This window comes from Hemicordylus capensis, chromosome 4 (genome assembly GCF_027244095.1).
Source record: "Hemicordylus capensis ecotype Gifberg chromosome 4, rHemCap1.1.pri, whole genome shotgun sequence".
NCBI classification, from domain to species: Eukaryota; Metazoa; Chordata; class Lepidosauria; order Squamata; family Cordylidae; genus Hemicordylus; species Hemicordylus capensis.
The window spans coordinates 183,236,889-183,250,722 of record NC_069660.1 but is presented as its reverse complement, the minus strand read 5'-3'; the positions used below and the strand labels follow the sequence as shown (position 1 = coordinate 183,250,722).

Below are 13,834 nucleotides of genomic sequence, written 5' to 3'. Positions count from 1 at the left end.
CATCCAAAGGGCCCCTACAAGTATTTGGAGCATGTGTTTAGGAGCCATTAGGATCAACACACACCAAACTACGAAGACGACGACAAATATTTATATACCGCTAACAAAGTTCACAAAGCGGCTTACAATGAAAAATACATAAATAAAATGGTCTCCTGTCCCCAAAGGGCTCACAATCTAAAAGAAACACAAGGCAGATACCAGCAACAGCCACTGGAAGGATGCTGTGCTGGGGCTGGATAGGGCCAGTTGTTCTCCCCCTGGTACATACAAGAGAATCACCATTTTAAAAGGTGTCTCTTTGCTCAGTTAGCAGGGGCCAAATGAATAAAGGGATGCACTGGGAAGGTGTTTGAATGTCCATGGAGGGTGTCCCAACAGGTGTGCTCTGAGCACACCACTCCCTTCTTCACATGTGCTGGAACTGCTGCCATTTGAACTGGCTAACCAAATATGTGCCAACATGAAGCAGCTACACAGTATGGCAGTCAAGAGTCTTGGTGGCATTTTTGTGAAAGAAAGAGCTACAATATCATCTCTCTCACAGCCTGCTAAAGGAAAGTAACCTATTCCTGATCCTCTCATTCAATTGGCATCATCAGAAAAACATCCTTCAACATTGATTTTATTAAAGCAACGTAACTACAATTCAAAAAGTTGCAATTCCCCTGAAACTGCAGTAAGGAAATAAATGAATACGCCAAATAAACCATCTTGGACACCACCCACAAGCACTTCAGTAAAAGGATTTTACCAGGAAAATCAGATGCAATTAGCTTCTGATAATTCTCCACTGTTTAGTTATTGATCTTAGTGCACCGAGTTGTTATTGCTTTGCCCCATTATTTTCCAGTTTCAGTCTATCAATCATGTGATTCTGCTAGAAATATTTACTTTGATTTGTTTTGACAAATCAGCCAACTGCAGTAAATTCATGCCCTCCAAAACAAAAAATGAAGTTCAAGCAATGGACAAGGCTTCAGGTACAGTATACAAGAGCAAAACTATTGCTACTTTTATTATAATGTGGATCTCATTGTGCTTGCTTGTATTTTTATCTTAATATATTCTATTTTGTACACTGCCCTGGTATCCTTGGATGAAGAGCAGCACAGAAACTTATAAAACAAACTGCCATATTTCCTCAAGACAAACTACTGATGTGTTTTTGTTCATGATCAAATTCTATAAAGCAGCTTATAGCATCAGACCAGACACAGCCAAAAGCAAATAAGAAATCTGGTCATGAGGAGAAAGGGCCCTGGGTTAATTTATTAGCCCGAGATAGAGAGTAGCCAGAGTCTAAATTATTGCTTGGCAACAAATAGGGGGGGAAAGGCCTTATTACCCAACTTTCAGTACAAACTAGGACCATCCATCTGCCTTTCCTGCAACCACATACACAACACAAATCTATATATATTATAACAGTTCAGTTTATTGCAATCTTTGATCAAATACACAACCCAGAACAAATAAATCTACCCTGAGGAGGTATCAATATAAACACATACATGCATATACACATGTAAAATCAGTTACATAGCAGACTGAGATAAATATATATAGGATAAAACAAAATTAAAAAGAAAAAGGAGGGATGATTAAAATTGTCTGTTAAAACTGACACACCATGAGCGAATTTTAATCGCAGCCATACAGAATTTGGCTACTGAGTGCAAGACATAAGTGTCTTTATCAGAAAGAAATAAGTTTATATAAAATTCATTCAAATTGTCAGGGTATCTAAGAATGAGAGGAGCAATATATTTGGAACACTGCTCACAATAGAAAGAACAATACAGAAGCACATGGCCAACCGTCCCAATATTCCCACTTTCACAAGAGCACAGTCTCTCCAAATAGAGAACTCTCCTATACCTACCCTCTAGTACTGCAGAGGGCAGCACATCCAGTTGAGCCAATGTCAAGGCTCTTCTGTGTGCTGGATATATCAGGTCATACAGGTATGTAGCTGGTTTTTGTGAGGGAATGGTGGCTCCAAGTCTTGCAAGGCTTGGCGCCTGACTTAAATCTGTCTGGTGTTCCATATCAATAATACGCCTCTTAAGGATCACCATAGCGTTATCATAGCCCAGAGGGAGAAGATATTCCATTGACAGTCCATATGATTTTAGTTTTTCAGTAAATTAGATGCATCCAATCAGCGGGATGTTCATCCTTAAAAATTGGGCAAGCTAGGCCAGAAGGGCAATAAATCAATTTCAACCAAAAGTTGAAGATATAAGTCCAGGCACAGGACTACAAGCTTGACAAGCCCGCTTCCAAACGAAACTTAGCATTTGACAAACAGTAGGGGATTGAAAAGACAGCCTTAAGGAATTTAGACTGGACCCTCTCAAGTGGACAGAAATCACTGTATATACAGATCTGAGAGCCATAAAGAAGCTGGGGAACAACCTTGGCTTGAAAAACCTTGATGGCAGCTGGAACATATCTACCCCCAGAAGAGAAAAAGAATCTCAAAATCGAGGTTGTTGATCTCTAAACATTTGTAACAATTAGTTTGTTCTTTTTAGCTATCTGACACCTGGAAAATGACCCCCAAATATTTATATTGGGTTGTCTGGGCTACACTAACCCCATTAATTTGCCATTTGTGCAAAATGGGTTTCCTGGCAAACATTATGACCTTTGTCTTCTGATGATTAATGGAAAGCAGGTTTTCATGACAATAGTCAGCCAAAGCTCTCAACATTTTCCTCATCTCCACCAAAGATGGTGACAGGAACACAGCATCATCTGCATAGAGCATGGATAAATGTCTACTGCCCAATTTTAGTGGATGAAATTCCAGATTAGAAAGTCTATCCACCATGTTACTGATATATGGATGTTTTAATATATGGGTGTTTTAATATAAAGCGCCCTGAGCCTTTTGGAAGGGCGGTATAAAAGTTTTAATAAATAATAATAATAAAAATAATAAATAAATAATAATTAAACAGTAGTGGGGCTAATATACAACCCTGCCTGACCCCGCCACCCCGCCCTCTCAGCACTAATTGGGCTTGTTAAATGGCCATGTGGGTTGCAACGCACTCTTAAGTGGGAGCCCTTGTGAAGATTTTTAATTAACAAAAGCAACCTTTGGTCAACTGAAGAATTTGATAATTTCATCCATAATCTATCACAAGAAATGCAATCAAAGGCTGCTTTAAAGTCAACAAAGGTGGCACAGAGTGCACCCCTCAGCTTGTTCTTATACTTATTAATTAAATGCCTCATATTAAGCCCTGGTCAAGAGTAGATCGTCCAGCTCTAAAGCCTGCCTGCTCATCTGCCAGTACATTTTCTCGGTCAAACAAGTCAAGGAGCTTCCTATGTAAGTGTCTGGCATAAAGTTTACCAATTACGGAGAGAAGGCTAATTGCTCTATAGTTAGCAGTTAGCTGGGTCAGTTTTGTTTCCTTTTTAAAAATGGGGATAATTATAGACAAGCCTCAATCATGCATACGTACATACAATTTGGTTAATGCATACGTACATGCAATTTGGTTAATTGATGTAAGGAGTGACGCTAATACTGGAGCCCACCATGCCAAAATAGACTTAATCAGTTCAAGAGGGACAAAACCACCTCCAGGTGCTTTCCCAGAACTTTGTTGCCCAACCAGTTTATTAATCTCCCCAGGAGTAACAGGGGACCATTCAGGGATGGGAGGATGCACCGTATCTTCTCTCATTTTGGGACCATCTGATACAGCCATAAAGTGGGCACAAAAGTGGGATTCCCATATTCCAGGTGGAATCAGACAATCATCTTGGGCTGTTTTAGGGCTTATACTCCCTCTGACTAGCGACCAGAATCTAGAGGAATTTTTCAGCCTAGAGGCCTGGATCAGAAGGTGCCAGGACTCTTTTATTGCCAGTTTTTTCTTATGGTGAAACAAATTTAGTCATGTGCACGGACCGGTTCGGAGGCCATTCTAAAGGCCTCCAGACCGGTCCGGTCACGGGGTGGTTTTGGTTCGGGTGGGGGGTTCCAATTTAAAAAGGGGAAGCTTTACTCACCCCTTCCAGTAAAAAAGCGTATTTCTTGTAGTAATTGGGCGGCAGGGTGCCGCCCGCTTCAATCTCCGAGTCTGGCCGTGGGCTCCTCCTTGGTAGGCATAATCGGGCGGCAGGATCGCTCCAAGTCCCTGCCGCCCGCCCTCTTCATGCTAAGCAAGCCCCCCCCCCGTCGGCTGGCAGCCGCCCCCTGTGCATATTAGGGGGTTCCCCCCTCCCCTCCGCCCCCTTCTTGCCAAATATCCCCCCCCCCATTACAGGAGGATGGCAGGAGAACTCCCTGCCGTCCCCCTTCTCCTTTGCCGGCTGGGCTGCAAATGGTTCCTAGGAAGCCTTTCGCGCGCGTGCGCGAAAGGCTTCCTAGGAGCCATTTGCAGCCCAGCCGGCAAGGCAAGCGGACGGCAGGGAGTTCTCCCGCCGCCCGCTTGCTAAAGTTAACTGCCGCCCAATTACTACAAGAAATACGCTTTTTTACTGGAAGGGGTGAGTAAAGCTCCCCCTTTTTAAATTGGAACCCCCCACCCCAGTGCCGGACCGGTTCCGTGCACACCCCTAATCAAATTTTTGTACTGTTTTTTCAAGGCCATCACTGACTGAGAAGATGTTGAAGGGTTCCTTGCTCTAAATAAATGAAATTCCTTAACCAGCTGTTTCTTGGCTAGAACACAATCATGGTCGAACCCTGGTCCAGATCTATTGTTATCGGATAGGGGGCCCGATTGCCTCTCAATAGTGAGAGGACCCTGCAAACGTTGAATCAGCAACACAAATCTTATTAGCACACGTGCGCGCGCACACACATGCACACACACACACGCACATATTACCTTGAAAGACAGCCTTATTGGACAACCCCAATGCTGGTACAGTGGCACCTTCTGGAAGCTCAATCATTTGCTACAAAGAAAATGCTACACATAATCAATTGGGTTTTTTCCCCATTTCTAAACAAAAGTATTCACCTCACTCACTTTGAAAATCTCCGTGATCTTTGGCATGGTTTTTAGTCCAACCTTCCATGAGCTAGACACTTGAAATTTAGTGTACATTTTATCCAAGTTATTAGAAAAATACAAATACTAGACATTCACTGGTTTCACACTCATGTTCCAGCTTTCTAGATCACGTGTAGTAGTCTAAAAATTATTTTTTTTATTTTTAAATTTTAGATGTATTTATTTGTTTTACAATATTAAAGCAGTGAGATTAACAACAATATATCAATGTAATAACAATAAAGAAATACAATAAAGGTCAACAACATAAAAACCTATTCAGACTAAAAAACAATATAATAAGTGTTATAAATATGTTGTAGCATCAGTGTTTTTTTATAACTTTGGCTTGTTCACAAAATCTCAGTGATACCTCCAATTAAGGATCTCAGGTAATAGGCCCAAGAAAGACCTCTGCCCTAGACCTAGGAGAATTGCATACAAATAATACTAGGCTAGATGTACCAATGGTCTGATTCAGTATGGAAGCTTTATATGTTCAAGAATTTAGCAATGTCCAATCTAAAATTTATAATACAGAAGACACTACTCAATTTTTCTTCTTTAAAAGGAACTAAATATACACTTACGCCAGAAAACAGTTTATCCAGAGAGATGCCAGAAATGCTGCTGAAATTTTCCATGAAATTCTTAGGTGCAGTAAATACTCGAAGCACTTTCTCATCTGCTCCAGACACAAACTGAAATCTCCCAATCATTGCTAAACACTGCATGTCATATCCATGAATCTGAGGCCTGGCCATTTCATGCCAGGACACCTAGTAAAAAAAAACACTGAACTGAATGCCACCCTCTTGCAGTTTGCAGCAAAGAAACATCCAAGAACTTTTAGCCCCATAAATCTGATGTCGACTCAAGATGTATTTACAAATAGAATCCTATAACTTTTTGCTGCAAAATTGTTTTTTCCCCCTGCACACACAACATTCATCCTGTTCCCACAATCAACATGCTTTCCTCCATCACAACCTCACTGGGAACACCAGCAATCTTCTGCCACTTCTGAACAATGAAGACAGATTGCTGGAATTCCCTTCATGGGGGCAGGAAGGAACAGACTTGGAACTCTCAGCTCTCACACAAGCATATGTGTCTATTACAGTCCAAGTTCATCTCCATCCACCACACTATAGTTTGAGATAAGTCTCTCTCTCTAACATTCTTTATTGCTCACCCAGAAAGATAATAGAGTAGCAGAATGCTACATGAACAATGACACAATTAAATCTAGCTGGAAGTCTACTGACAGCAAGAGGTTATTTTTAAACAACTTCTTCCAATAAAAGAGCTGAAAATTTTTACTCCTCAGCAATACTGTGGTAATACAGTAGCAAACTGCAGCTCAGAGAAGAGGGCAAACGGATTTTGGGAAATCTGAGACAAGCTATTCTTCAGGTTTCACATTTTACTGGAAAATATTTTGTAAGCCTGCAAAAACAAAAGCAAGAACCCATACCTCTGCTTCATTCTCTCTTTTCCAGGGAGCAAAGATTCTTGTAGTTTGATCAGACCCAACTGTGATGATAAATTCTCCCTCTGGGTCCCACTTTACATCTTGCACACCACTGAAATGCCCTGAAATCATTACTTCTGGAGCCCATTCTCTCTGATGAAACAAGAATATCAGTATATTAGTCCATGGCTGAACTGAAATATATGGAAAGCTGCAAAAGAATACAAAAAACTAACGTTTATGTAACAGATTTATGTTCTTTCACCCCTTCAACAACTAGGTGCTCTTAGGGAGGCATTTAACAGTTAAAACTCAAAATACAGAACAATGAAAACCGACAATCAAAGCATTGTGCTTGGAAATGAACCAAGAGCCAATGGGGGAAGAAGAAAGAAGGGAACAGCTTGGGTGGGGCACTGACTGTCCTGTCTTTGCCTCTGCCCCACCTTTCCTCAGGTATGTAGGATCTCCTTGGGCTTTTGCTGCTGCTGTGGCTGGGCCCTGCTCCTATATAGGGCAGGCTGGCCCAAGGGCTTTCGTCCTTGTGGCTCTCAGCCGTGGGGCGAGCTGCCTGGGGCCCAGAAGACCTTTCTTCCTGCAACCAAGAAGCAAGCAAGAGATAGCATAAGTCTGGTTCTGGTTTTTATTAAGCCAAGAAGCTGTGGTGGGTTAGTCTGGGGAGATGTGTCTGGGAGAGCGAAAAAGTAGGTATGGAGTGGGGGCAGCAATATCACAGGTAGCGGGCAGAGGGAGGTATGGCGGTGGGCATTGGGCAGGCCGTTACAGGGGGAAACGGTCCAGGCAATTGAGGCCTGTTCCTTTTCCCGGCCCTTCTCCCAACCCTCTGACCCTAGGGAGCTCTGAGAACACTCCCTCGAGGATTAAGGTGCTGCTGCTGAATGCCAGGTCAGTTAATGCAAAAACTTCTCTCATCTACGATTTGATCGTGGATGAGCGTGCTGACCTGGTATGTGTGAGGGAGACCTGGTTGGATGGGCTAGGCGGGGTTGGTCTCTCTCAGCTCTGTCCTCCAGGTTTCCAGATTGTGCAGCGGCCCCGCCTCGAGGGTCGGGGAGGAGGCGTCGCAGTCATCTTTCGAGAGACCCTCCCCGTTTCCAGGTGCCCAGTCAGGCAATCTCAGAATTTTGAGTGTTTGTCCTTGAGGGTGGGCCTCCGAGATAGGCTGGGGATTCTGCTGGTGTACCGACCACCCCGCTGCACTTCAGTCTCCCTACCTGAGCTGGCGGGGGTGGTCTCGGAGGTGGCCTTGGGTTCCCCCAGGCTTATTGTTTTGGGGGATTTCAATGTCCACGCTGAGGCCCCCCCAGTGGGTGCAGCTCAGGATTTCATGGCAACCATGGGCCTGTCTCAATTGGTATCGGCTCTACCCACGTGGCAGGACACACTCTGGATCTGGTTTTTGCCGACCGGGAAATAAATGATCTGGAGGTGGGGGAATTTGAGACAACTCCCTTGTCATGGACAGATCATCATCTGGTGGGCTTTAGTTTGACTGCTCCGTCTGCCCTCTGCAGGGGTGGTGGGCCAATTAGGATGGTCTGCCCCCCGGAGGCTTATGGATCCACTTGGATTCCAGACGGCCCTCGGGGAGTTTCCAGTGTCCAGAGCAGGTGACCCTGTCGAGGCCCTGGTTGATCTCTGGAATGGAGAGACGGCCCGGGCTGTTGACACGGTTGCTCCTAAACGCCCTCTCCAGCTTGGTGGAGCCCGATCTGCTCCTTGGTTTTCCTTGGAGCTTAGGGCAATGAAGCAACTCGGACGATGGCTGGAACGACACTGGAGGAAGAGTCGTGACGAATCCGACCGAACACGGGCTAGAGCCCATTTTAGGGACTACTCCATGGAGGTGGGGGCGGCGAAGAAATGCTTTCTCCGCCTCCATTGCGTCTGCTCAGTGCAGACAAACAGAGCTGCTTCGTGTGGTAAAAACCTTGCTCCACACATCCCCCCAGACAATGGGGGAGGAGTAATCTACAGCTCTTTGTGATCAGTTTGCTTGTCACTTTGCAGATAAAGTTGCTCGCATCCGTGCTGACCTGGACTCCAGAGTTTTGGCAGTTCCAGCAGACATGCCTCTGGTACCATCTGGTCCCGTTGTGTTGGATTCTTTTCGGTTGGTGCGGCCTGAGGATGTGGACAAGATCCTGGGCAGTGTGCGGGCGACTTCGTGCACTCTTGACCCTTGCCCTTCATGGCTAATAAAAGCTGCCAGGGAGGGGACAGGCAGATGGCTGGAGGTGATCATTAATGCTTCATTAAGGGAGGGCAGGATGCCATCGTGCCTCAAGGAGGCGGTGGTAAGACCACTATTAAAAAAGCCCTCCCTTGATCCCTCCAACCTGGATAACTATAGACCTGTGTCTAACCTTCCCTTTTTGGGCAAGGTGATGGAGCGTGTGGTGGCGTCCCAGCTGCAGAGGGTCTTGGATGATACGGATTATCTGGACCCTTTTCAATCTGGCTTCCGCCCCAGTTATGGGACTGAGACTGCCTTGGTCGCTCTAGTGGATGACCTATGCCGGGAACTAGACAGGGGGAGTGCGTCCCTATTGGTTCTGCTGGACCTCTTGGCGGCATTTGATACCATCGACCATGGTATCCTTCTGGGCCGCCTCTCGAGTATGGGAATCGGAGGCACTGCGTTGCAGTGGTTCCGGTCCTTTCTTGGGGGGAAGGTCCAGAAGGTGGTGCTGGGGGACTACTGCTCAGCCCCGTGGCCATTGGCCTGTGGGGTCCCGCAGGGATCGGTCTTGTCCCCCATGCTGTTTAACATCTACATGAAACTTCTGGGAGAGGTCATCCGGGGACTTGGACTGAGTTGTCAGCAATATGCAGATGACACTCAGCTCTATCTCTCCTTGTCATCTGATCCTAGGGAGGCGGTGGATGTCCTGAATCGGGGGCTGGAGGCCGTGATGGGTTGGATGTGGGCTAATAAACTGAAATTGAATCCGGATAAGACGGAGGTACTGTTGGTCAGTAGGAGAGCCAATCAGGATGAGGAGATTTTACCAGTTCTGGATGGGGTTGAACTCCCCTTGAAGGAGCAAGTACGCAGCTTGGGGGTACTACCAGACCCGGCTCTGCTTTTGGAAGCTCAGGTGGAGGCGGTGGCCAGGGGTGCCTTTGCACGGCTTCAGCTAGTGCACCAGCTACGTCCCTTTCTCGAGAAGGCAGATCTGGCCACAGTTACCCATGCCTTAGTCACGTCACAGCTGGATTACTGTAATGCGCTCTACGTGGGGCTGCCCTTGAAGAATATCCGGAAACTGCAGCTAGTGCAAAACGCGGCAGCTAGGGTTTTATCCGGAGCTGCCCGTTGGGAGCACATCACCCCCATTCTGAAAGAGTTGCACTGGCTGCCGGTTCGTTTCCGGGTCCAATTCAAGGTGCTGGTTTTGACCTTTAAAGCCCTAAACGGTTTGGGCCCGGGGTATTTGAGGGACCGCCTGCTCCCAAGGGTTGCTGCCCGCTTGACAAGGACATCTGAGGGGGCCCTGCTCCGGGTGCCGACAATGAGAGAGGCCCGGCTGTCGTGCACTCGGGACAGGGCCTTCTCTGTTGCTGCCCTCAGACTCTGGAATGCTCTCCCAGGGGCCATTCGCTCCTCAGACTCTATCATGGCTTTTAGAAAGCTTGTTAAAACTTGGCTTTTTATCCAGGCTTTTACACAATCGTTTTTACTGCTGCTTCTGTGTGTTTTTACCTGGTGTATTGTTTTTATGCTTGTATTTTATAGATTTTAAATTTGGCTTGTTTATATATATTTTTAGCTTAATATTTTTATTGTCTTTTTATTGTATGTTTTAACTTTTGTAAACCGCCCTGGGGTTGTCTTTTAACGAAAGGCGGTATATAAATGCAACAATAAATAAATAAAATGGAGCTGTCTCTCAATACTGAGGAAATATGAGCCCAACACCTGGTCCCTGTTAGCAGCTGTGTTCTGAACTGACTGAAGCTTCCAGTCTTCAAATGTAGTCCCACATACAATGCACTCCAATCTAGAAGAGTAACTGGATGCACATCCCATGGCACCCTACCCATCCCACTAGTTGGCACCTTGGGGAGGGGTCATTGCTCACTTACAGAAGACTGAACCCGGCTTCTTAAAAGCAGGGGTGTGCACGTATCAGATTCTGCAATTTGATTCAAGCTGGAATCGAATCACAGAATCATAGAATGTATTTGTCAAAAACAGTCAGCTTGGCTGGCTGTCTTGATGAATCATGAGCAACATTTGAGCAACAGTTTGAGGTCCACTTTACTGGGAAAACAGTCCTCAAAATGAAGCTTTTTTCTGGGCAGAGATGGTCTACTAATTGGAGCTGGCAGGTAGACCAGCTCTCCAATCCGGACTTAGTGTGTCTGCTCGCATTGGACTGGTCTACCTGGTAGACTAGTCCTTTGAGGCGGGCAGACACACAAAGTCCAGAGTGGAGGGCTAGTCTACCTCCCAACCTCAAGCAGTGTTCCGTCTAACAAGTTGTTGACTACAACTTCCACAATCCCCAAGCAAAGGCAATTGCAGCTGGGGATACTGGGAGTTGTAATCAACAATGCCTGGGGATCCCTTTTAGAGGGAACAGTGACCCCAACTGGTAGACCAGCTCTCCCAGGGGGGTGCCATTTTAAGGCCCGTTTTTCCAGCAAAATGGGCCTCAAAATAGCACTCAAAACACCCAAATCAATTTGGGTCAAATTGGGGGTGATTCTCTTTGACCCTGAATTGGGCCCTCTATTTTAAGGGCAATTCAAATCAGCAAATTGCCCCCAATTTGACCTGAATCAATTTAGGGTCGAATCGAATTGCACATCCCTACTTAAAAGGAGTTTGGGTAGTATGGCTTTTTCTAAGCTCTATCTGGTTTGGAGAACTGGTGGTGGTTGGAGAAAGCCATAATGGGCAAACCAGACCGATGGTAATTTCACATATTTATTTGTTCACTACCAATAGTTCAAGAGGTGCACTTTGGTCATCCTGGCTTCTTTATTCTTGTTTAGTACTAATTAGAGTATTAAAAGTGGGGGGAGGGGAGCCAGAGTTCAGAATAGATTAACATTTTGCTATATCCAGTGAGCAAAAAGCACCGCCCACTTGCTATAAGTTTCTTAGTTTTTATTTATTTAAAATATTTATACCCCACCCCTCCAGTACACTACTGCTCAGGGTGGCTCACAACATTAAGAAAATAGAAGTAAATATAAGATTAATAAAATTAAACATTAAAAGACAAGAGCTAAAAACTACATTTAAAATGACAAATTTTAAAAATTTCAAATTAAAAGTTATTAGTTAAAAGCTAAAAACAAAGAACTAAAAAAACTACCAGATATAAGCAGCAGGTAAAACATTAAAAAGCCTCTTTAAACAGATGTGTGTTTAATTGATTTTTAAAACCACTGAGGGAGGGAGCATAGTGAAGCTCTTCCGGGAGGGTGTTCCAAAGCTGAGGGGCCACAACCAAAGGGGTCCTGTCTTTAGTTCCCGCCAACCAGATCTCTGTTAGTGGTGGGGCTATGAGCAGGGCCTGAGATGCTGAGCGGAGGGCCGTGGCAGATTCATATGGGCAAATGCAGTCCAACAGGTAACCCCCAACCCAAGCCATGTAGGTTACGACCAACACATTGAATCTGGCCCAGAAGCAAATCGGTAATCAGTGAAGCTGCCGCAGGATGGGTGTGACACTCATGAAGCAACTTGCATCTATGAGCAACCTTGCAGCAACATTCTGGACCAGCTGAAGTTCCAAACCATCTTCAAGGGCAGCCCCATGTAGAGCTCGTTGCAGTAATCCAATATGGATGTCACCAAAACATTAATGACTGAGGTCAGGTCTGACTTCTCCAAGTAGGGTCGCAGCGGGCATACCAGCCATAGCTGGTAAAAAGCACTTTTGCACACTGCCGCCACCTGTGCCTCCAAAGACAGCATCGGATTCAAAAGCATCCCTGAACTGCAGACTGTGTCTTTTAGGGGGGAGTGTAACCTTATCCAAGACCAGATTTACCTCACTACTCGGATGATCAGTTTTACCAACCCAGAGCACTTCCATCTTATCTGGATTAAGCATCAGCTTGATACTCCAGCCCAGAACAGCCTCCAAACCCTGGTTCTGGGCATCCACTGCCTCCCCGCTGTCTGCTGACTTAAAAGATAGGTAGAACTGAGTGTCATCCGCATAATGGTTATTTTTTATAAGTTTAGCTTTTTATTTATGACTTTTAATTTGAAACATTTAAAATTTGTAACTTTTACATATAGTTTTAGCCCGGTCTTTTAACTTTTAAAATTTTATTAACTTTTATTGTATTGATTTTTATTGTTCTATATAGTATCTACTTTATTAATGTTGTAAGTCACCCTGGAGTAGTGTACTGGAGGGGTGGGATATAAACATTTTAAATGAAATAAATAAGATGACATTTATTACACACGTTTTAATCTAACAGTAGAAATAAACTATCTTGCCTTGTTTGCTGAAGTCTGTTTCCAAAGATGCAGAGCTCCGTGGAAAGCATGAGCAAGAATCATTGAGCCATCTGGGCTGAAGTGGCAGTCAAAAAACCCAAGTGTATTTCCACCCACTTCTCCTACTCGGACCTGATTGAAAAATTGGATAGAAAACACATGAGTCAGGCACCAGCCTTTTTTCTACTAATTAATGGCTGAAGATGTAAATCTAAGCAAATTAACCAAACCTCATCTATGGTTCAATATCAAGTCTAAACAGAAATTTTTAAAGTGTTTCCTAAAGAACAGAAAGGTCATGCTCTTTCAGAATTAAGAAACCTCAGTTCAGGCACACTGACAGATTTTGCAAGCATCATACAGAGAGGCCGTCAAATTTTTAAACATACGAATGTTTTTGCAGGAGTGAAAAGAATCAAACACCTGCATTTTTACTGGTAACATATCTCATTTTTAAAAAATGTCTAATGGGGCTTTTCAACAGAGGGAGCTTGCAAAACAGGAAGTACGTCTTCACGGAATACCTATCCAGCTTATAGAATTTACTGCCACAAGAGCCAAGGACAGACACAACATCTGCAAACTATATTCTGCAGTAAGCCAATCAGGAGCTAGGCTCATGAACACAATTTCCCCTTTCCCTGCCCGATCCAGTATTAACCATGTTTTGCATTAACACATGCCACTAATGAGTATAATAGTTAATGCAATTCAGGTTCCCTCATAACCATGGTTTGCAAACCCACTTAAAACCAGGATTACAATCTCCAATTTACAAAAGAACCATGATGTGCATCAGTGCACATGTAACTCAAAGCCATAATTAGTGCTAGGAAAGGA

General features: G+C 44.5%; 1 protein-coding gene across 4 annotated transcripts in view; it reads right to left on the bottom strand.

Annotated features, from left to right (window-relative positions):
• ELP2 (elongator acetyltransferase complex subunit 2) overlaps window positions 1–13,834 on the bottom strand; it is an 85,645-nt gene that overhangs the window by 35,594 nt on the left and 36,217 nt on the right. For all 4 annotated transcript variants that reach the window (XM_053243871.1, XM_053243870.1, XM_053243872.1 and 1 more), the window contains 4 exons: window positions 12,995–13,126; window positions 6,505–6,654; window positions 5,618–5,806; window positions 4,860–4,929 (listed from right to left, as the gene is read on the bottom strand). In XM_053243871.1, coding sequence (XP_053099846.1) covers window positions 4,860–4,929; window positions 5,618–5,806; window positions 6,505–6,654; window positions 12,995–13,126 — 541 coding nt within the window. The remainder of the gene's footprint in view (window positions 1–4,859; window positions 4,930–5,617; window positions 5,807–6,504; window positions 6,655–12,994; window positions 13,127–13,834) is intronic.